At 42.4% G+C, this 23,897-nt stretch overlaps 1 protein-coding gene across 5 annotated transcripts in view; it reads left to right on the plus strand.

Moving 5' to 3' along the window:
- The window catches only part of Slc1a2 (solute carrier family 1 member 2), a 130,697-nt gene that overhangs the window by 84,959 nt on the left and 21,841 nt on the right, over positions 1-23,897 (plus strand). For all 5 annotated transcript variants that reach the window (XM_034494460.2, XM_034494461.2, XM_076929340.1 and 2 more), the window contains 4 exons: positions 1,045-1,210; positions 5,619-5,745; positions 13,023-13,256; positions 18,542-18,736. In XM_034494460.2, coding sequence (XP_034350351.1) covers positions 1,045-1,210; positions 5,619-5,745; positions 13,023-13,256; positions 18,542-18,736 — 722 coding nt within the window. The remainder of the gene's footprint in view (positions 1-1,044; positions 1,211-5,618; positions 5,746-13,022; positions 13,257-18,541; positions 18,737-23,897) is intronic.

A 23,897-nucleotide genomic window follows, 5' to 3' on the forward strand; every position in this document is an offset into this window, starting at 1 on the left:
GTATGGCCAGGCTAACATGGAAGGCACCTGCCTCTTCCTAGGGAAGCCTGCCCATCCTTTCTTCCTGTTCTTGTTATCTCACTTCAGCATTGCTAACTGTCAAACCTAGCCACAGAAGGATCAAGTCAGTACAACTTAGCATATGGTGCAGGTGGTGGGAAGAACTCAATGGTGGTCCAGCTATTTGAGTTCAAGTGTCAGCTCTGCCAATAACGATGACGTCTGAAAAGCTAGTTGACTTCTTCCTGCATCATCTTCTATATCTATTCAAGGTTCAGCCATCTGTCACCTCTGATGTGCCAGCACAGACATTCTAGGATTTTGAATGGTTTCTATTTTAATGCCCTCCAAAGTGGTAAAATTTGAGGCTGAGATGTGAATTTTTGCATGCAGGATGCCTGACACCTTTAAAATTAGACCCACTTCCACGGATGTCGAGGAATAGCATAGGAGATGCTTGGGGAGTATTAGTCAAGAGTGAGTTGGCTTTGTTGCCTGGAAGAAGTATATATGTCCCACCTTGCATATGAATTACATAATTCCAGAAAGGTGGCTATTGGGTAGCTGTCACCCCTGATGCCCAGATGGAAATTCCCAGCAGAGCCTTAAGACAGGCTTCTGATGACTCTGTCCAGCAGAAAGAACATCTACCTGGGTCTCACAATTTGGAAGATAAACTAAGTTGGACTCATGATATCATCCCCCAATCACAGAGGTGTCATCATGGGGGGACAAAATGAACACATATCCCCCAGCTATAGCAACTGTGCTGCTTAGAGAACTTAGGGTACAAATAAATTTCATAAACTTTGTAATAGTCTTGTTAGTAGGAAGTTCTGCCGTACTGCATATGCAATGAATTAATACTCTATTAAGAAGATAAACATAAAATATTGGCCAGGTTTATTAGCCTTGTTTTGGCATTTCATAGTTGTAGTTAACATCTTGGGAAGGTTCAACTGTATGGCTGACTGGCTGGCTGGGTTGCTGTTGACCTTTTAGACTAACCCTCACCTTTATTCTTTTTCCTCCTTGCTCCATTAGATTCAGACAGTGACAAAGAAAGTTCTGGTGGCACCTCCATCCGAGGAGGCCAATACAACCAAGGCGGTCATCTCCATGTTGAATGAGACCATGAATGAGGCCCCGGAAGAAACTAAGATCATTATCAAGAAGGGCCTGGAGTTCAAGGACGGGATGAATGTCTTAGGTAGGCATAGTAGTTGTTGTCGTCCATCACCTTTGACTTCCAGACCCTTTCTCAGCAGCCTTCTTCACTTGGTTCTCAGCCTCCCAAGGTTTCTTCTCAGAAAACCCAGTAAACTGTCCTCTAGGTGGCGCAGAAGGTTCTCTCTGGGGAACAATATGAGTTTCACTGAGATAGCTAAGCCATGAATAAAGAGAGACAGGAAGATCGCAGAAGAGGGACCCCAAAGAGACATGGCAGCCAGAGATCAGGGATGGGGAAAAAAAGGAAGGAGCTGACATTTGTCAGGCACATTATCTAACTAGCCATTTAATAAACTGAAATATGCTTATCTTTTATTTACTAAGATTTTTTTTAAGCTGTCTCTTTGCAGAAGCACCATGCTTGTTTCCCCATCATAGTTTCGAGTCTATAACAAATGCAGGGTTACTATTATTGGACAGTATTAGATTAGGGAACAAAGGGCTATTACAGAATAGATATGACCTCTTTCCTTAAGCTCGATGCCTTCTCTCCATTCTATCCAGAGGTTCTCTTTAGCTGCACAGATGCGGGTTTAGGGGGCACTCATTGGTTGTCTGCTCCTGGGCAAGTCTTTCTACTTCTCTGAGCCTCAGCAGTAAATTGGAAATGGGATTAGCCCGGGTTTGTGGACCAACTGTTGTAAAAATAAAATGAGGTCGTGCCTATAAAGTACCTTAGCACATTCGGCGAGCTCTGTTCAGACAAGCTCTGGTCATTATTAAAAGTGGATGAAGAGCCAAGGAGCTCAACCAGAAAACATTTCATGAAGTGCGGGGGGTGAGGTGGTTTTTTTCATGGGATCGGCTCCAAATTTGCCTAGACTTACTAATCATCCAGCCATCTTAGGGCTTTAGGGTGGGTTCATTCACCCCCATTTCCGTCATTCTTCAGTTTAATGGTGTCAAGAAATGGTGTCAAGTTTAATGGTGTCAGGTGTTTGCCTGAAAAAATGGGGAAAAATGGAGAAATATGAATCTGTAGCAAGATCTTGCAAAGAAGTTTCTAAGGACTCAGGTGAGAACTGTTTAGAGATGGGTGAGCTCAGTGGTCCTGTCCCTTTGTCGTCTATAGAGATCAAATGACCTTGTCTCCTTGGACTGTCATTAGATAAACTTGAATTTTAGATCAACACAAGTAACAATAATTTAGTGTAAGTATGTCCCAAGTGCATGGGCTAGTCTAAAAAGTTAAAAAATAATAAAAAAAGGTTCATATGTAGGCTGTGATTGGCAGCGCTGTCTGATTGTTTTGTGCACTGAGGCTGTATGCCGGTGCTGTAGAGAGAGGGAGGGCAGAGGAGCTGTGCAGCCCTGTGCTTGCAGAGCTGAAGGAGATGCTCTTTGTTTAGCCAGGAATAAAGCCATTGCGTGAGAGGGAGGGAGGAGATAAGCCGTGGGTTGCCAGGCAACAAACGATCAGTAAACACAGTTGATAATCAGAGACAAGCCAGAGGAGGAGGAAGTGAGACAGACCCTCTGAGAGGGAGGCTTTTCTGATAACCTAGAAGCCTCTTTTTCCACTGCAAATGTATCTACAGCCCTTTCAGGGCCTTCTCAATTCTCAGGGACCCTTCTGGTGGGTCATAACTTTAGACTCCACCCTCCTTGACAAAGTAACTGCTTATACTTTGGAGTGAATAATTCAGAGGACTCTGGTGTTTCCAGAGTCTTCATGGATCCTAGAAAGTCACATGACCTTTGGCTGTGCCAGGGGGTTTCAAAATACTGGCAACTCGCTCAACCTCAACGACCAAGTCTAAGAGGTCTTTGTTCAAGTGAAATACCCCTGTTCCAGTGAGCGGTTTCAATTAGGCAATGTTTACCCAGGGAAATGGCAGGCTGAATCCAGCATTCCATCCAAGTACACAGCAAGGCACTGTGAAGCCAAGGGAAGTTAGATTGTTGAGAAACTTCTCATTTGCCAATCACAGCTGAAATAAGGTTCTTTTCATGGCCTTGGAAGGGCAGCGTTAGTGGCTTTGTTTTTTGTTTTATTTTTCTGTATTTCTGGTCTTCAGTTTTTGGAAAGCCCCAAGGACTGAGCATTGCAATACAGAAAAATACAAGTTTGGGTCAGCCTTCAACTTCTCCAAGGACATGTTTTTCTCCTAAGAAACCTGGAGAGCTAGTTTGTGGTACAGCACACCTATGATTCCAGCACTGAGAAAGCTGAGACAGGAGGATGATTATTCAAAGACCAATTTGAGCTGTAAATCAAGACAGCTCTCAAAAAACAGCCAAATAGATGAACCCTCAAACCAATTCTTGATCCTCACCTTAACTCCAATTGCTTAAATTGGTGCCAACTGCTCTCTCTATATATATAAAATTTAATATATTTTATGATTTGACTACCTCAGACATAAATTCTTTCTCTCTGAACCTCTGACTTTATTTCCCCTTTGATATATATATATATATATATATATATATATATATATATATATATATTCTTCCAATTCATACACACACACACTCGTAGCTACTCCAGTGTCTGTTGTTCCCGAGGGGCATCTTCATTCTAATTCTTTGGTACCCTAAGACATTGTACATTATTAAATAGCATTAACTAAATAATACTTGGGCTTCTCAGCCTGAGTCCTCACAGATAGATTCTGTATCACCATACCTAACAAACTATCTTCCATGGTCTGAGAGAAGGGTGGAGAAAGAACTGAGATCAGATTTTCCATGGTACTGTAAAATTGGTTCATTCTGCTCTGTACCCCATCTTCACTAAGTCTCATCTTTTTGAGGGGGCCAATAACTCAATTATGATGTCACTTAACAATCCCTCTTGTCAAGAGCTAGAAAGGGGAGATATTAAATTTCAAACATTAGCAGTCTGGGTGCATGGGCTTTATCATTTTCACTAAAGAGAGATGGAGTCCCACCAAGTTTAGTTCACTAGGTTGACGAATGCTTGATGTAGAAAAGAAGGGTGGCTCTGGGGAGCGAGAGCCAAAGGATAAATAAAGTCAGAGGTTCAGAGAGAAGGAATGTATGTCTAAGAGAATCAAATCACAATGCTGTAATTTATCTGATAAAAGCCAACAGTCAGGCATAATTGGCTAGCATAAGGAAAGACTGAAAAGTAGCCTTACTAAATGGAGCAGGGTAGGGGTAGGGTAGGGAAGGAGAGAGGGAGATAGATAGATAGATAGATAGATAGATAGATAGATAGGTTAGAAGATGCCCAATACTTTAAGATCAGAGCCAAATGGACAAGCAATGCTCTGTAGCTGGGAGAATAACCATGACTTATACTCCAGGTATGCAGTCAAAGTTAGGTCACCAAGACTGAGGGTCCAGGAGCAATATGATTACAATTGAAAGTCTAGACAGTTCCCAGGTAATGCTGGGAATATTGTTAGCCACATAGTGTGCCCCAGTCCCTGATGTGTTAAGATGAGGTACTGTGGTTGTGAGTGGTTTTGAGTGAATCTTCTAGAAAGAGAAACCAGGCTTGGTCTTTGAGGATCTAAAGTCCAAGGGCAGATCATCAGGTCCTTAGACACAGGTGAGAAGGGCTGAGTATTGGATTTGCCTTAGGATGCTGTCAAATGAAGCTGCTGAGAGGGTAGGGAGTGAGCCCCTCAGATCCTTCCTGCCTTGGGTTAGGATTGACACTGGAGGTTCATGTGTAGTTGAACTAGGATGTCAAGAAAAGAGAGAAGACAGGTGACAGGGTAGGTATTGGCAAACTCTAACAATGAACTCTACATTCTGGCTTTATCATCCTGAAGAAGATTAATAAAAGGAACATAACAAGTGGACTTCTGAAAGGGCAGTTAACTGGGACGGCCTAGCTAGTTTGGATTTCTTTTTAGCTCTGGTTTCGTCATGCTTCCTTCCTTCCTCGTTTGCTGTATAGCTGAGGGAATTCCCCAGGAGGAAGTGTACCTCAGCACAACACCTAAATGGTCTAGATATTTCTCCAGCAAGGGCCTTATGGACTAGTTTCTGCTGTTCCAATAGTGGCTCCAAAGTTTGCTTGACAATCCCCAAGTCCTGACAGCTCCTTCCTGTTAATCTGTGTGGTAATGAGAGCCGTGCACACATGATTTGCCAAAGTGAGGAGGAAGAGAAGACAGCATTTCATTTGGGAATAAGAATTAATTCATTTTCTTCAAGGCACTCACACCTCAACTACTTAGAGTTTAGCTTGCTCAAGTGAAAAAATGCCAAGAAAAGCAATAATTATACGATGGGGGCAGGGCAGGCATTCAGTGTGAAATGCAATGCTTTTTTTTTTCTTCTAATTCCTAATTTATTCAAGGGTAACTGACAGGCAGAATTGGCTCTGTACATCAGTCATGCTAAAGTGTGAGGGGAAACAAAGTGAATACTTGGTCATTTGTCCTTCTGAGTAATGTTATTGCCCATAGGTCTGATCGGATTCTTTATTGCTTTTGGCATTGCCATGGGGAAGATGGGTGAGCAGGCCAAGCTGATGGTGGAGTTCTTCAACATTCTGAATGAGATCGTAATGAAGTTAGTGATCATGATCATGTGGTAAGTCTATTCATTCTGACTTCATTGTAATGGTGCCACGGTGCCGCCGGATAAAGCCTTGAGGTCCCCAGAGGACAGTAGAGCCCTCCCAGTATGAAGAGTGGGTACAGACCAAAAAGATATGAAGTGGTGAAGGGTGAGAAATTCTTCTCTCTTCTCCGTTCTCTCTTTTTGTTTCCCCTTCCTCCCACAATGGTGGTCTTGGGCCAAATTTGACATGTCACCTAATTCTGTGTGTCCCTTGGCTTGAGAATGGATTTTATTGTCTCATCCATCCATCCAAGCCCAAGCTGCTGAAACAAAGTGCCGTATGCTGAATGACTTGCACACCCAGATATTTCTCTCAGCTCAGGAGACTGGAAGTCTGAAATCAAGGTGACTATATTATCAATGTCTAGTACATTCATCGGATCTGTGAGAGAAACAACTCAGAGTGGGAAAAAGAGGGAAAGAGCCTCCTGGATCTCTTTTCTAGAGCATTGGTAGAGTCTATGTTATACCATTGCTGTAACAACATACTGCAGGATAGATAAAATTATAAGCTAAGGAATTATTATTTTTTAACCACAGGTTGGGAGGCTGGGGAGTCATTAGCAGATTTAGAATCTGGTGAAGCTGGTCCTTGTAGAGGACTCTTTCTGTGTGCTCCCACAGGCTTTTCTAAGGCTCTCTATTGAAACACTAATCACATTGAAGAGGGCTCACCGCCATCTCCCAAACCACTGGACTGAGGCTATGACTCACCACAAAGGAATCTGAGGGGACAAAACCATTCAAAAGTAGATATCAGTCCCCTTCATCAGGGTGTTACCTAATCCCCTCCGAAGCCCCCACTGCCACACATCCAGTAGTACAATTTAAACATTTAAATAATGGGTGGAGCATACATTCAGTTCATCAAAATGTCAAAGGAAAAAAAAAAACAAAATGAAGAGAAAAAAAAGGATAATAACATCCGTAACACAAAAATGAAAAGGAGTTCACATCATCTCCACAGAACCAAATGTGGTTCTGTGTTTGTGGCTGACTCTCATTAAAACTTTAGGAATAAGAGGCAGACTGAGGGCTTTAAGGTTTCAGCGCAATAAGATAACCAAAATATTAGTCCTGGCATCAGCTCATCACCTCATGAAACTTTTAAAATAAAAAAGGGATAAAGGGATGCTGGTAAAAAAAATACTGTGTTCCCTGCCATTACAGTGCTGGGTTTCCGGTCCCTGGGCATTGCTAGTGTTTAAATGTTTCTCTTGTGTGAAGACTTCAGCTAGCATGGAATGCCATGTCCTTTAGGTCCACCTGAGTCTCTGAGGGCCTGGTAGACAATGACATATAATGCAGCATCAGCCTCTTGCTTGAGCGGTTCTCCATGTCCATGTGGCCTAGAGTCTCCAGCAGTCAGCACATCATCCCTGCAGTAAATATGCAGTTCCTCTTTCTGCTACTAATGCAGATGGCATGAGTGGTACGGCCTTCCCTCCTTCCTTCACACCTGTGCCATTTCTACAGCCTCCTTGGAGGAAATCAGGTTCTTCTAGGAAAACTAATGAGGCATTGAAATCAAGGGTGTGGATTGGGATGTTCCCATCTGTATGGTGAAACCTGCACCCCTAAAGGTTTAGCACCTTGTGTCGCCACCAGTGGGGTGGGTAAAGAGGGCTGTGAGTCAGGCCTACAGAAGGATTCTTCACAGATTTCTACTATCTCATCTAGGAAGGCAGATGGGGCTTTTATTACCCATTCCCATCATTCTTTAGGTGCCTCACCTGCATCGTCACTGGATAACTCAAAGCCTGTGGAAAAGTCCTGGGTAAAATTGCTAAACCCCTGAAGGCTAAAATCATCATAGTCTTTATGTAGTGGTAAGAATAGTAAAACTAGAAAAACTCAGCATTGTGAGGCTAAGGCAATTTGTATTATTAATTTCATTTATAAAAAGATTGTTTTGAGATAGGCTCTCCTGTAGCCTGAGCTAGCATAGCCAAGAATGGCCTAATTAATCATCTCTCTGAGCACTGGTCTGCACCTCCATGTCTGGATTAAAAAATTATGATCATTGATTGAAATGCAAATTGGAAAGATTTCATCTTGCCACGTGTTCAACTTCAACTATTATATTATTGAACTAATCCATCTATATCATTGTCATAAAATCATAACAAAGATTTAACTAAGTTTTAATGTGTGCTTAGTATTAATCTGGTAACTTTCCATGGTCCCGTTTATTCCTTCCAATAATACCTGACAAACTAGATGCTTTCAGCAGCCCATTTTCCAGATTATAACACTAAGCACAAAGGTTACGTTGTTCAGTGCTGCAGAGCTTCACTGTTCAGCAGTCTCTAACTCAGTTTCTTCCTGAGTTTGAAGTAGAGGAAATCTAGGAATGTCTGGTTACAAGCTATGTGACCTTAAGCATGCTAGACACATTTAAACCCCAATATTCTCATCAGTGAAACAAAATAACTGTAAAACCCAGTTGTAAAGTTGCTCAGAGAATTAGGTGAAGTGGGAAACCAGTCACTAAAACTGTTCTGTGTCCAGAAGGGCCACAGCATGTCTGTAAGTGGGCCTGTGGTTATTCCAATGCGACTGTTATCACTATTAGTGTGATCCATATCCCCAGCCTCTCTGTGCACACTAGTTCTTTAAGAAGTCTGAAAACCCCATAGTTTTGTTGTAAGTTTCATACCCTCATTTTTTAAAAATTCCTTAAAACTGCTTTTTCAAACTCCGAAAAACTTAAATAGAAAGCAAAACTTCCCATAGTCTTCCTCTATCAGAAAAAAAAGTTGTTGCCCTTCCTTTGTTTCTATACTTGACTACTGCCCCTCCACCATCTGTACTATTTAAGGACAGAGCATTCAATGAAGCTTGTTAAAGCAAGCAGGGAAGACTTTCTTCAGGGCTGCCTCAAAGTGTATAGGCACCGTAGCAATGTGTTTTTACAGTGATGGAGAGGGGCTGGACTCAGACCCAGATGTACTGGGAAGGTGGGAATTTATAACCAAGAGACGGAGTGTGTGCACATTCAGAGTCGGAGGATTCTGCTAAGACCCTAACAGGATTCTTGTTGAAGCCAGGCCAGGGAGGCTGGACACCACTTGGGGATGGTCAACTCTGAGGAACACGGTCAGAAATGAAGAGCCACACACTGAGGATGCGCATGCTTGCTAAGCTAACCCAGTGGGGCTCTTTGCTGAACTAGTATTTTAAAAGGAGGCAAACAGACCTACAGAAGTAGGGATCTAACTGAAGTTTGGTAAAAGCAAAGAACATTTTGCACAACCCATTTGCACTTGCTCTTTCACTCAGTAAATAATCCCTTCTGAACTGACCATGATGTGCTATAATGATGAACACCACAAAGGGTTTCTGCCCTCATGGGCCTCACATTCTAGTGAAAGAGAGAAGAGAAGACAGACAAAAGGAACCAAATATGAATCTAGTTAGTAATGTGGACAACAAAAGCAGGGCTGTGGGGGAGAGAGTGAGGGAGGTAGACCCGAGTGGCCAGCATGGGCTGTGTGGGAATGAGGCGTGGTAAAGACCAGGCAGAAAGGAGTCAGAGGGAGGGAAGCAGGAAGTGAAAGGCTATTGAGGGTCACAACTAAGGTCTGGAACCAGTGAGGAAGGTTAAAATGGTAGAAAGAGTGGAGGTGGAGAGGCAGGCCGGGTCTGGGCCCCTGGAGGGTTAGATTTCATTGAATTGTGATAGGAATCCCCTGGGGAATAGCAAAACAGGCTGTGTGAACAGCTTGTCACTTCTTCCTCTCTGTTGTAATTCTCAACAACAGCCGAAATAACAATTGCATTTCTAGAGCCTGGTCAGTGACAGTGTCTCTAGAGACACATGAGACCAAACCAGTGTGACCACAGGACGGCACTGTGAGACGGTGTCTCAGTTTAGCTCCACTTCACACATCCGTCTAATCATCTGCACCAAGCCTGAAAGCACCGAGTTAGTGAGTTAGGACCTCATTGGTCTGATACAAATGAGAGCTGAGGGGAATGGTTTCCAAAGGCTAACCAAGGAATATTTGCATTTCAGCACTTGCAAATGAGAATTTTGTTCATGGAAATATCAACTTTCTGCTGGATCAAAATTATCTGGGGGAACACATTTAAAACATAGAAGTCCTAGTACCAGCCTTTGGTGGGAGCCCAGGGCACACACCTTGATATCAGGCAGTTGAGGGCATCGTGAAACAGCTAGTTATGGGCACACAGACCTTGACTGGGTTCTGGATAGTTTAAATGCTGTGGGTGAGGTTGTGCTTGTGAAGTGGAGAGCAGCCCTGCAAAGCTCACCTTTGTGGGACCCTTCAACAAAGGAGGGCCAATGTTCACAGTGGGTAGAGGCTGGAATGGATGACATACAGACTATCCATGAATAGTGGCCTTGTAAACGGGCCAGGAGCTGGAGCTGAGACTATAGCCCACCTGTGGGTAACGTAGAGACATTCCCTACTTCTGCCCCAGTGACTCTGTCTTTCTGAATTGGAAATGGACCCAATAATTACTGAATGTCATGTGGCTTTAGAACTCTTGGGTGGAACCTTAAACCTCTTTCTATACTAACCTGTGGTCTTGTTTGTTTCATCAACAAACAAGAAGTTTTGAGTGGTAACTTTGACTTTGAGGATTTCCCCCATTCTTTCCATGGAGTCTCATCTCCAGTGAGCTAGCTCATTTATGGATACAGAAAGAAGCCCAGGAATACAGCTGCAGACAGGTGTAGGGAAGTAATGGGCCAAAGTCAAAGGGCAAAGGTTCTTTTCTACCCCACTAACACTCACTCATCCTATTAGAAATGGACAGTACATTATTATTTAATTTTATTTTAGATGTTTGAGTGCTACTAGGAGTAGAATTCCATACTCCCTAGCTCTTATGCCACACCCTGTGGCCTTGCTGAATACTATCTACAGTGGGAGTTGGTGCCCAACCCCCACTGCCCAAACCCTGCCTACTGGGTGCTCCTAAGGTAAGCCCTTTCTTTGCTCGAGTCCATCTGGCCCTGGCTCACATTTTACTCCCCCTGGGGGACTTTATAGCTGATCTTCCTTGGCAAAGTGCCTTGAAAACATGTTTTGGTCATTCTACAAATTACGTGACCTGGGGAGAGGAGGAGGGGAAATGAAAGAAAATTGAATAGTACTCTAAACAGCTCATAACTGTTTCTGTGGACAGCCTGGAAGGCTGGCTGGTGTTGGGGAAAGAATTGATCTCTTGGTTTATGAAGATGAATCCCTTTGGGCTTTATAGAAAGGTGCATTTCCTTCAGTTAGTTTACAGTCTCAATGACAAAGTGCTGGCCCTTGGGACTCCGTAGCTGATTTATGAGATGTTGTGACTATGGGCACACCAGAAGAATATCAAATGGCAAGAATGAGGGTTTGGTGTCATGACAGAAGGCTTGTTTCACAGTCTTATTAATGTCTAGAGAAGCAGTTCTCAAACATGGCCAGCTTGCACCCCAGGGGAGAGACAAGCGAGGGTCAGGCTTGGAAGTCTTACAGGAAAGAGCAGAGCTACACTAATGCTCTGCTCTGTTGCTGTCGGTTATGAATTGGCTCTTTCTGAACAAGGTTTGCTCACAAAACCACATGCCATTGATTAGCTAGTGAGAGGTTCTAGAGAGTCTCATTAACTCAGGCCTGGATAAAAAGGCATGGACTGGGAAAGGACTTGAGGCCCAGGTATGTGCAAACAGAAACTGGCATGAAACCCTGTGAAGAGTAAGGATTCAAGCTGAGAAGGATGGGAGGGAGATTCAGCAGTGAACACAGATGCATCTGCGAAAGTTTGAGCCTTGCAGTTGCCTGGTGATGTTGGACTCAGCCTCTTTCAGCCTTGATGCACATCTGAAAAATGAGAATATATCACCGAATGAGGTCACTCGTGCCTGTTCTCTGTAGCCTTTGTTTAACTTGGGAAAGGCCTGGGGCTGGGCCTGAGCCAAAAGGAAGGAGGGAAGGAAGGAAGAGAGGGAGGGAGAAACAAAGAGAAAGGGTCTGCTTAGGTGGTCCTTTCTTTTCTGACCCACGCTGTTGGGAGCCATGTGTGGGGATTTTATTTCTTCCTTAGTTATTCTCAAAAATATGTTTATAATTGTTAATGAGGTGTTAATGTTCCTATAGATATCTTATTCCAGTCTGACACCATCACAGTGTGGGTAAATTCATGCCTAGCAACACCTCCACTAAATAATAATAATGATGATGGTGGTGGTAGTGGTGATAAAATTATAATAAAGAATGACCCCAGACAAGCAAAAAATAAAGTCGAGATGAGAGTTTTCCCACAAGTGGGAACAGGACAGTTTCCAAACCCCTCTATAAGATAACAATAGCATACAAGTGTCAATATTGTATAAACTGGTGTATGGTGATTGTCTGTTTGCTTACAAGGAACTGTGACAGTGAACTAAAGGGAGGAAGTTTGGCTTGGTAAGGAAAACCCCTGACTTCTGGGCTTTCACACAGTGCCATGGTTCTCCTTCTGGCTCCATGGGCTTGAGCTAGTGACTGGACGTTTCCAAATGATGGTCTCCTTACTTACTGAGTAATAGCACAGATGTTCAGCCCAAGAGCCGAGGTAAGGCTAAGTGAGGTTCTCAGTGCCTGAGGTACAGTGAATGGCAACCAGTGTTCTTGCTGTTACAGCAGGAGAAAGAGTCTCAGGGTCAAAAGTCTCTGAATGTACTCCCAGCACAGATGCTTTAGTATTGGCAGCCACCTCTCTCTTATTCCTTCCCTGTCTTTTACCGATCCCTCCATCATTTTAAAGACACTCCCCAACTTCCAAGATTGAAAGTGACAGACATTACAAATCTCAGTTATTTCTCAAATTCTAGGAAGGAGTTAAAGAACAAGGACATCCAGACACAATCTGTGCCTCTTGGCCTCTAACTCAGTGTTTGCAGAAAGATAAGCTAGAGGATGCCCCCTTTATTCCTAAAACTCACCGTGGCAATAAAGTTTGCCTTTGGACTTAATCGTCAGAACATGCGTCATTAGATCCATAAAACAGCTAAACTGGTCAATTCAAAGTATTGGATCTTGTGTTCTTTGTCAGCAAAACAGCATGTGTGTGTGCATGCATTTGTGTGCGCACTGTGTGTGTGTGTGTGTGTGTGTGTGTGTGTGTGTGTGTGTAAAAGTAAGTGAATAAATAAAAAAAGGAAGGGCTTTCCTTCTGGTGCAGTTTCCCAGGTGGGGTTTAGATCCCTAACTTCTTAAGGATGTCTTCAAAGCTGTTGTCTTTATGTTTTTCAGGTACTCCCCGCTGGGTATCGCCTGCTTGATCTGTGGGAAGATCATCGCCATCAAGGACTTAGAAGTGGTTGCTAGGCAGCTGGGGATGTACATGATCACGGTGATCGTGGGCCTCATCATTCACGGGGGCATCTTTCTCCCCTTGATTTACTTTGTAGTGACCAGAAAGAACCCATTCTCCTTTTTTGCTGGCATTTTCCAAGCCTGGATCACTGCCTTGGGAACGGCCTCCAGGTAGAGACAGGAGAAAATACCTTCTCCACGTTGGTACTTTCGTTCCGTTTGCTGCTTCCTGTGTCTCTCCCAAATCTCCTTCAAATTCACTCCTTTTCACAATGTATGGGGATATTTTCTACAAGGTGAACACATTGAACCTCTGGCTTCTCCTGCACACTGCTGAAGCTCCCAGGTGGTCTGCAACCGGCCTAGAAACAGGACCTCATATTTATTAAGTGTTTAGATGTTGCACGCTGTGAATTCGAATGCCTGACGTTACATGAAGCACTAGCGTAGCATGGCCATAAATATTATCCAGGGGGCATAGCATCATGATGTTCACTTAACAACTCACCTGTGATTTAGAATTCTTGTTTTTGTTTTTTTTTTGTTTTTTTTTTCTTTTCTTAAAGAAAAACCTCTTGAGGTTTTGGCTAATAATTTTTCAAAAGTAAGACAATCAACTTATATTTTAAAAGATATGTCTACTTTTATATTGTGTCTGTGTGAGTGAGTGCACGTGTATGGGCTCTGTGTGCATGGCTGGTGTCCCCAAAAGCCAGAAGAGGGAGTTATAAGGGATGCTGTGCTGTGTGATCTGGGTGCCGAGAACTGAATCCAGGGCTTAGGTGCAACTGCTGAGCTATCAGCAACACTAGGAGAACCAACTTTCATAGGGTAAATGGTGAATTTCTTCCATCAATTAGAAACCAGCTAATTCTTTGACTTTAACAAACCACTTAGGGAATAATTCTTTTTTTTTTTTTTCATATTAACCTTTCTTTTATAAAATTAAAAAAAAAAAAAAACCCCAAAAAACCAAGACTTGATATAGCAAAACATAGCTACGAATACTGAGAAATGGTGCAATATTGATGTTATAAATGTGACTGAAGTAAAATTAGTAACCAACAAGAAGAGAGACCTAAAACTTCTTTGAAAATTATTTTGCATATAGTCAATACCTTTTCTAGCTACTGCCAGATAAAAAATCTTTACCTTTTTCACTATATTGAACTTGTATTATTACCTCTTTTCCAAAGCCATGGGGTTCACGTCAGTGCCAAGACTGTGAACCTAACCTTTAGGGAATAATTCTACCCTAACCCTGCCCACTTCAGATTTAGCTTCAATGATTTGACCTTGATAGAAGTTAGTTCCTGTTTCTTTATATATTTTCAGGGCCTAAGCAATCAATAAGGACCTCAAATATAGGAAAATAATCTTTAATATAATCTTGGACAAATGTTAGACAAAACGCAACAAAACAAAAGAAAAAAATGTACTCAGAATCTTAGAATTTCAAAGACTGAAGAGTTTTACTCTTTCAGACTGAAATCGGTATTTTGCTTCTGATTTTGTGTCTTCGTGTCATGAAATTGAGCTGAGATCACAAAACACTAGGCAACTCAGAGCCCAGCAAATGCTGAAACCCACAGTGGGAGACCACCAGGTTCAGCTACTGAGCCCATGGTGATGTTTCCTGCTGGTGACATCCCCACTCAGTGGCACAGTGTGGCTGGACATTCCAAGGCCCTATGCAGGCTGTCAGAGTCTTCTCAGGTGACTCAAAAGCCAAGTGGGAAGCCAAATTGTATTTGCATACTGCAAGCCAATGAGAATTCAATATGAATAGAATGTGATCTTTCAGCAAAAGGTTGAAATGTGTACAATTCTGGGGACCAGATTTAGTATCCTGTTTCCAGAGATTAGGGGAAACACTTCAAAATTTCCCTTTTGCTTCTATTGCTTTAAATTCTTTGTAGATAAATGTCTATATCCATGAAAATGCTTCTCTTCAGAGAAGAAGTTAACCATCCCCCTGCAAATAAAAGCCAATCTTATTTTGTTATCTGATCCTAAATGTGGTGTGTCACAATAGTGACAAGGTTCAGTCAGTGAATAAGATTTTGAGGAAGCCGATTAACCCCACCAGGTAAGTACTTCTTCAGCTAATAACAGCAGGCAATAACCTTGTAGTTAGTATTCATATTTCAAATCTTCCATTTCTTACTATGCTACTCTAGAAACTTCTATTTTTTTTTTTTCCTGGCTCAAGAGACCATGAAAATCCTAGCTATTAATATAGATCTTTGCTGCTATTTTGTGAACTCATTATAATATATAGGACACAAAGGCTGGAGAAATGGCTTAGCAGTTAAGAGTACTTGCTGCTCTTGCAAGGGACCTGGGTTCGGTTCCCAGTACTTGAATGGCAGCTCACAACCACCAGTATCTTCAGTTCCAAGGAGATCTAACACCCTCTTTTGGCTTCCATAGGTACCAGGCATACATGTAGGCCAAACATTCAAACATGAAATGAAATGAAATAACAATACTTGTGCTGGACTGCACTCCATGTTTTGAGTTGTAAATCTAAAGCATGTTGGTTAAACAGGACTCTGACAAATATCTCTGCCAGGCTTTCTGATGATGGCCTTAGAATACATTCTAGACCTGCCTGGACTTTCCGAGTCAAAGAGTGCACACTGTCTGTTTTGAAATACACTATGGATTAACACTTCAGAAGTCCAGAATATAATGTTCCTGCCAACTGTGTTTGAGTGTCCTTCTCCACCCACTTGCCAGAGCTGGGTATTCCACATCTGTGTTGCTTTGATGCATTCCAATCTTATTGGTGGGAAAACTACCCAGCAAATTTGCATGTATTTGATGACAGATGAGGGAAAGCATCTTTTTATTTCTTACTGCCCTTTCCTCCCCATTCCTTGCCTCTTGAGTCATGTGTGAGCCAGCTCGTTTTTCTTTGTGGGTACTCATCCTTTCCTGGATGGTTTTCAAGCTCACATTATGTATATGAATTATTAACTCTTATATCACATGCTACAGATAAGAAACCTCCTTCCTAGACATCTGTCTTGGAAATAAATACTATTTTTTTTTGGCACTGGAAGTATTTTATTTGTATATATTAAAAGCTGTAACTACTCTTTTTTTAATTTAGAAACTCAGTTTTGCTCAAATATTTTTCTATTTACAATTATAACATAAAACTTTGTTTTCTGATGCTTTCATGAATTTGTCCTTAAATTATTTAAAAAATTATTATTGTATTTCTTTTGAATGGCCAGTTATCCTAGTAACTTTAAAAGACCAACTTCCTCTCCATTCTTCTTGTGGAGAGGAAGAGATGGAGATGTGAACAGGTCTGTTCATAGAGGTGGAAGCTCATGTCACCATGCTTCTCATGGTGAAAATCAAGTAACAGAGATGGGACCAGAAACAGAGTCAAGGCTTAAGAGCCCAAAAGTCCATCCAAATGGCCTATGTTCACTTAAGTCTTACATCACAAAGGTTCCAAACAGGGCCATCTTAACAACAATAGCAACACTGAGGGTGTTTGATAAATATGAAGACCAGCATCAGAGAGGAATGTGTTCCAGCTCTCTGGCTTCAGAGCATGCTGGTGGTAGGGGGTGGTTGTATCATTTCATAGGAAGAATTTCAATATTGGACATTATTATTAGCAACATATTAGCAACATCATTGGGCCTCTCAGATGGGAGCCAAAAAGCAATGCCACAGTGTCAGTCTGCCAACACAGGAAAGCACTGAAGTTCTCAAGTCTTAGTTTGGGTCAGTTGAGTGTATGTGGCTCTGGAGGAGATAAACATAAAACCCACCCAGTAGAGGAATAGGGACTGTCTTCATGAGAGAAACCATTTCCCCAGTCTCTCTGTCCAAAGACCCTTTGATGTTAGTTTGGAAAATTAGATGCAACAAGAAAAATTAATACATTTTAGTGATCCATGCATTGAGCAATATGGTTGAGAATCCCAGCCACCAACAATGACTAGGTAGCCATATCAGATCAGTCATGGTATTTAGGAAACCCTCTGAAATAGTCCCAAGAAGTGGGGAGAGGGAATAAGGGGAACACAAGGACACCAACTTCTAATAGAAACAGCTGAGACAGCAAGCCAGGACCATGGTGTATCTTGCCTGCAAATGAGAACAAAGCCTCACTTTTTACTTGGGTTAGTAAGACTTTTGTAAACGACACCTCCAGAAACACAAATACCACCTAATCAATTGACTTCTCCTACCATAAGACCAACAGGAGGTATTGTAGAGTCCCACCCTATAATCACAAAAGATGTTCTGTCTCGTAAGATGATTCCTCAGTCAGTTTAAAATGTGGACTTGGGTGTCTCTTATTTTATAGCTTCCAGATTTATTGGTCCTGAGTAGGCCCTGGAATCAGCACATTTCTAAGCTGATCTTTTTCTCCCACTCTAAGAAACTGAAACCCTTAATAATGTGACCACTCTTGTTGACACCCATTTATAACCAGTGTGAGGGAGTAACTATGACCAGGGCTTGAAAATACCTCCAAATGCTGCCTGCACTGGAAACTTTCCAGTTCACTTAAATAGGATAAAATTAATAAAGGCAAGACAAACTGTAAAGCAACCAGTGCTGTTTGGTTCCTTTGCTTGGTTTTAACATTCTTTAAATCCCAATCTCCTTTGTACCATTGTCTAAAAGGATGTAATGTTCTGGTCATGAGGAAGCCTTGTTCTCCTGGCTGTCCTATTTTAGAAGATGTAGGAACATGTCAAATGTTCAAGCCTCTAAATGTGGGCCATGTGTGTGGATCACCAGCCCATGTTTGGGAGGACTGAGAGTGAAGTCACTCTATACTGCCTTTAGCTACAGATCACAAGATTTCCTGCTGTCATTGCAGACTTAGGATTGGCTGGTGGCCATTAGGATTGGTTGGTGGCCATGTATCTGGGAGTTTGTATATCAGGTTCCCCAGTGGATTGTTCAAAGCTTGGGTTCATTCTAAAGGGTGTACAACATATTTGTCCAGCATTCTCCAAGTTAGTGAGCCCAACTCAAGAAGGTCCCGGGGGCTGGATGCAGTCCATGGAGCCATTTTGTAGGAATGGCATTTCTGGCATGAGACTGTGGGTCATTCAAAAGTTCCTCATTATGTTTTACTGTTGGCAGCTGACATAATTTTATTTGCAGCCCAATTAGTGTGCACAATCAGATGTGCTTCAAGACTTACCCTAAGATGGAAATGGGGACTGAAGGACAGAGGACTTGGCAGGCACTGAGTAGCTCTGAGAAACCTGAATGAACTAAATATTTTGTTGCCTATCAGCAGCTTAATTAAAATTGTTCCTAGTTACTGCTAATTTTTTGTAGTGTCATTCTGGTTTGTGCTTTGTCCCACCTCTAAAGCAGAGTCTCTCTCTCTCTCTCTCTCTCTCTCTCTCTCTCTCTCTCTCTCTCTCTCTCTCTCTATCTCTCTCGACTATCTCCTCTCCTAGTGCTGGAACTTTGCCTGTCACCTTCCGTTGCCTGGAAGATAATCTAGGGATTGACAAGCGTGTGACCAGATTCGTCCTCCCCGTAGGAGCAACCATTAACATGGATGGTACAGCCCTTTATGAGGCAGTAGCAGCCATTTTCATAGCCCAGATGAATGGGGTCATCCTGGATGGAGGTCAGATTGTGACTGTAAGGTAAGTGACATTCATGCAGAGGAAACAGAGACATGTCTCCTCAGTTCCCAAGCCATACTAACCTCACTTGATAGAAGCTCCTTGAGTTCCAGCTCTAACGAGTCTACAGTGAAGGAATTACTGGCAAACTTCAAAGAGAGAAGATCTGAGTAAGAAGGAAAGGGGCTCAGTCCCATCTGTATGTATTGTACATGCTCACTGGAGCCCAGATCCCATTTGACTGTTAACAGCCCCATAAATTTGGCTGTACAGTTATTTCTATGTTCATTCAACACACATGGTTGGAAGTATTGCAATTTGTCCAAGGCTATACTGCTACTCATGAACTGGCATGGCTGTGGCTGTGGTAACTTTTACTGATTCTGGGCCCAGTTATTCTGTTATTAAAGTATGTTCTCTTCTTGGGTAGGTGAGATAATTCAGTGGATAAAAGTACTTGACATCAGACATTGATCCCGAGGCCCTACATAATGGAAAAAGACAACTAACTCCTTTAAGTTGTTCTCTGATCTCCATACATGTACTGTATGCAAATCTGAACATGCCAAGTTAATATTTAAAACATGCTTCTTTCACTATTTCAAGGCACGTGATAAACTACAAAGATTCCTCAGTATAACACAGGGTGATTGTGGATAAGTGGCACGGGCTTCTGCGGTCACTAAAGCTTTAATTGACTCTTTGTCTTTGTTTTTTCCTGAGATCATTGTCCTGAGAGCTCAACTAGAATGAGCTGCTTCTCCACAAACTCAAATCTTATTTGTAGGCAGAGTGATTGAAAGCTTCAGTCTTCAAACTGCTCAGTGCAGTGCGGACACTATTCCATAATGTCATTTTAGTATTGTCACATCTGCTCCAACTAGGAACTTCTGGTAAATGAGAAGACAGTTTTCTGCCTTTAATTAAAGTAGAAAAAAAAAAAACAAGGCAAAATGAACAAACAAACAGTGAGCTACCTCCTGATCCTACTTACATGTCACACCCACTCCCAGAGTCTCCAAGTCCTCATCTACAAATGAGGAAGGCATTTAGAACTGGGGACTGTGAATTGGCAGTTGGTGGGCTGAAGCAAGCTCAGAGCCTTGCTGTTTGCTTTGTAATATCCTGTAAAATGGTTAGAATGTTAATGTCTTTTAAGACAGATGTTTTCCATTTGCTGGTTACACCTCCTTCTTACCACCCAGACCTGGCCTGGTCACTTACTATCTACTGCCTGTTGCTTTAAGACATTTAGAGTTATAGCTTGGGATGTTGTGAATTACATTTTGTTTCTATCTCAGAATCTATGAGATCAGTAAATACAAGGGAAAGGGTGGATCACAGTCTGTGTAATCAATGTACTTGCTGGCAAAAGAAAATTCCAAAGAACTATAATAATCACAGCCCCACTGATTCATTCAGAGAACAGATTAGGCTGACAGGGAAATCACATTCAGCTTCTCAGATGAGAACAGTTCCAGCCCTGTGGTGCCCCTGAGCTGGCATTCTTCATGGCTCCCCCTCAGACACTCCCAGCAGTCTGAAAAGGAAGGATGGCCATTGTCCTCATTTCACCGAGCAATAATACAAGCCTAGGGGTGTTTATATGCAAGTCCTAGCTTCTAGGGTTTTTGATGCCATGGACAGGAGTCACATGATGACTCCTTCAGCAACATCTTTCCATTCTGTACTCTTTCCTTCCTGATTTTAACTCAAAGGAAGCTCTTAGAACAGCAGTTTTGTTGGTCTTATCTCTATTGCAATGAAGAAGAGGCCATATCCTTTGTGTCCAGATTCATATAGTGGCCTTTTCCTCCCGTCCAACCCTGAACAACATGGTCCTCTTCTACTTTAAACATTCTGGTGACAGCTGGTGTCTGTTTGGCCCACAGCTTATGTACCAGCGCATTCTTGGGGAGGCCTTTGGTGGCCTTAGGGTCACTTTAGGTGCAGCTCATAAGAGATGCCACTCATTTCTTTCTGATTTCTCTACATGTTGGGTTATTGGAGTGCTGTCTTCAAAATTAGTATTGGAAATTCTCAGTGTTCTATGAGTTAATACCCTGGAGGATCTACCCTGTCGGAGCCGTGCCTCAGTTGTCTATCTGGGAGCCTTTTAGCCAGCTTAGAATAATTTTTGCTGGGTTACCAGTTCCTTCCTGATAGCCATTCCAGAAGATTTTAATGACCATTCCATACACATCAGAGCTTGGCTGAACAACTAAGTAAGAAAACAAAGAAAATGAAACCTCGCCAGATTTAACACATGATCTGGAAATACAAACAATGCTTGGCGAAGCCACCTCACCTGGCAAATGAGGAAACCGAGGCCCAGAAAGCCCAGCTATCTAGAGGCTGGCTAAAATTCAGGTTCCTAAATTCTGATATGTTCTTCTGCTTACTGAGGACCTTAATGTGTGCCCTTTGCGGTGGCCTTAGTAACATGGGTATTGCATTCTGCCTATCTCAGCTGGTGACAAAACAACCTGAAGGAATTAAAAACTTGCTCAAGATCATGTCTATTAGTGGTGCAGTAGGACTCAAACCCAGGCTACCTAAATGTGGGCGGCCACACTGCCTCTGGTCTAATGCTATTGGGCTGCCTTTGTGTGTTGATTTATCTGACCTTCACAGACACCTCGTACAGTCTATGCTAGAGTAGAACCCCCATCTCCTCATCCGTACCATGATGACAGCAATCACAGAATCAGGGTGGTTAGGAGCATCATACATGGTACATATCACATGTCAGTATATATCCTATTGGAATTGTACCTACCAGTGAAATTCAATAAAATATAACTGTTATCCTAGAATATGAAATGGGAAAGCAGCTGTGATACAGTGAGTACCACAAGTCACTCAGGATGGAAAACTTGCTTCAGATCTGAGTATCAAGCATGAATCTTGTCCAAACAGATACCATGTGAGCTCCCAACTTCCCATGAGCCAAAACTAAAGCCTTTGGCCAAGCAATGATAGCTTTACATCATTTCATTCTTGGCCCTGACAGAAACCAGGCTTATCGTCCAGTACACACTATGGGATTAGAATCAGAGCCGTGACTGGGGGACTGGGATTTCACTGGTATTATGTAATTCCATCTACTTGACATTTATTTCATATTAACAATGCTACTGTTTTGAAATTTTACTGAGCATAGGATAAGGTTGGCTATATATGTTTAAGTCTTTGCCTCTGGGCAAACTTAGCCAGATTCTCCTTAACTGTAGACATCTGAAGGCTCCGTCTCTGTAGGCACCTGCATGGCATATGCACAGTTGTCTGCTTGTAATGTATTTGGGGAACAAATACCAAGTCTAGCTTTATGCTGTGTTATTGTTTGAATACTCAGTCTCTCTTCTCCCTCGTGTAGGAGGACAGTGACCAAGAACTTTCTGTATATTTACTAAGTTATAAAACTTCTTAGGATCATCAAGAGCCAGTGCATAGCAGAATCAAATAGAGAAGTGTCCAAATCCCCAAAGACCATATTGAATTTAGTGACCCTAAGTTACCTGACCCATCGAATCCCTGGTTGTCTCATGGTGAAAGAAGCTGTTTATGTACCTTACATGGTTACTGTGAAGTTCTGCTTTGATGTTGTGTACGTAGAACTTGGCACAGACTGCAGCAACTTGCTTCTAGAGAAGTCAGCCAGGGAAGTGAAATCCCAGACAAAGCAGAATGGGTCAAGGGACCAGGAGGAGGCTGAGAAATTTTCTAGATAATATTGTCCATAGAGGGTAAAAGTTATTAATATTTGACTCCCAACAAGAATTTTCACAGTGCTTGTAAGAGTGACTCATGACCAAAACAACCCATGTTGTAAACCAAACAGCCAAGGCTAAGGATGACTGGAACCTGGGAATCCCCTCTTCCTTTCTGTCCTGTCAATACTGGGGAAGGGCTGAAGAGTCTCAGCTGTCTGGGACTTTAGGGAAGTTTCACTCCCACAGCTGTCTCACCTTGTCCTTGAGTTCCCGCTAAGAGTGACAGTTTACTTGGCTTGAGGGTTGTAATACACCCTACCTTTCTTAAGTACTTTGTACTTAATTGGTTCCTAAAAGCTGCTGGCCACCACATGAAGGAGAAACCCTCACTTATCCTTTGCACTGATGAGGAAGTCATGTTACAAAGAAATACAGTTGCCCAAAGTCATGTATGTCGTTGGCAAGTGGTGGAGCTAGGGTTTGAACTTAGGTTGTTTAAATTCAGAAAGCTGCTACACACTCTATCTGCTGTCTCAAATGGAGTTCTCTAAAATATACTAGCTCCAGGTTGGTGTGAGAGTGAAAGAGTACAGACCTGTTCTGCATTGCATGTGCCTAGGCATGCAATAAACCTGAAAGGGGTAGCAAAATAAAACAAACATGCCAATCTCTTGTAGCTCCAGGAACCTTCAAGTTGTTCTCAGTTACAGGTCTTGGGATTCTAGGCTGGGCCACACTGATGCCCTGACTAGGTCAAAACCTCCCGAGAGCCTGGAGTTTGGTGCCTGAGTGCCTGCTCTAGAAATAGTTTAATGTTTGAACTACAAAGCAGGCAACCCTTGTTGTTTCAGTACACACAAAGTCACTGGAGAGCCCTATTTTCAGAATAAGGGCCTAGTCAGAAGTGACAGCTCTAGGTGTGAGGATAGGGCTTGCTTGTCAAACGCAAGGACCCAAGCTAGATCCCAAAATCCATATAAAAACCCCAGATATGGAGGCGAGTGTGTTTAATGCTAACATGGAGAGTGGAGAGACAGACCTGGAACACAGCTGCTAGCAGGTGAGCTCTAACCCAATGAGAAATCCTGTCTCAAAGAGGGCAGATGGTATCTGAAGATAGCCTCAGAGATTGTCCTCTGACCTCTACAACATATACACTAATATGCACATGTGCACCCCGACATACACACTCACAAACAGTTAAAAAAATAAGAAGAAATGATTGCTTCTGTAAAATAACATGGACAAAGATGAAAAAAGTCATTGCCAGTTGGTGAGCCTCAGACTCTCTGGTTCACAGGACACTTGAACCCACAATTAAACTTTAAACTCTGGGAAAAGTATGCTTTCCCTAAAGTGGTGCCAGGTATGCTCCTGATAGTGCTTGAAAAGTGGATAAAAACAGAGAAAAGTTGAGAAATTTCCCTTTATTCCATTACCATCATGTGGCACCCTCTTTCTGAATAGTG

Source organism: Arvicanthis niloticus, chromosome 2 (assembly GCF_011762505.2).
Source record: "Arvicanthis niloticus isolate mArvNil1 chromosome 2, mArvNil1.pat.X, whole genome shotgun sequence".
NCBI lineage: Eukaryota > Metazoa > Chordata > Mammalia > Rodentia > Muridae > Arvicanthis > Arvicanthis niloticus.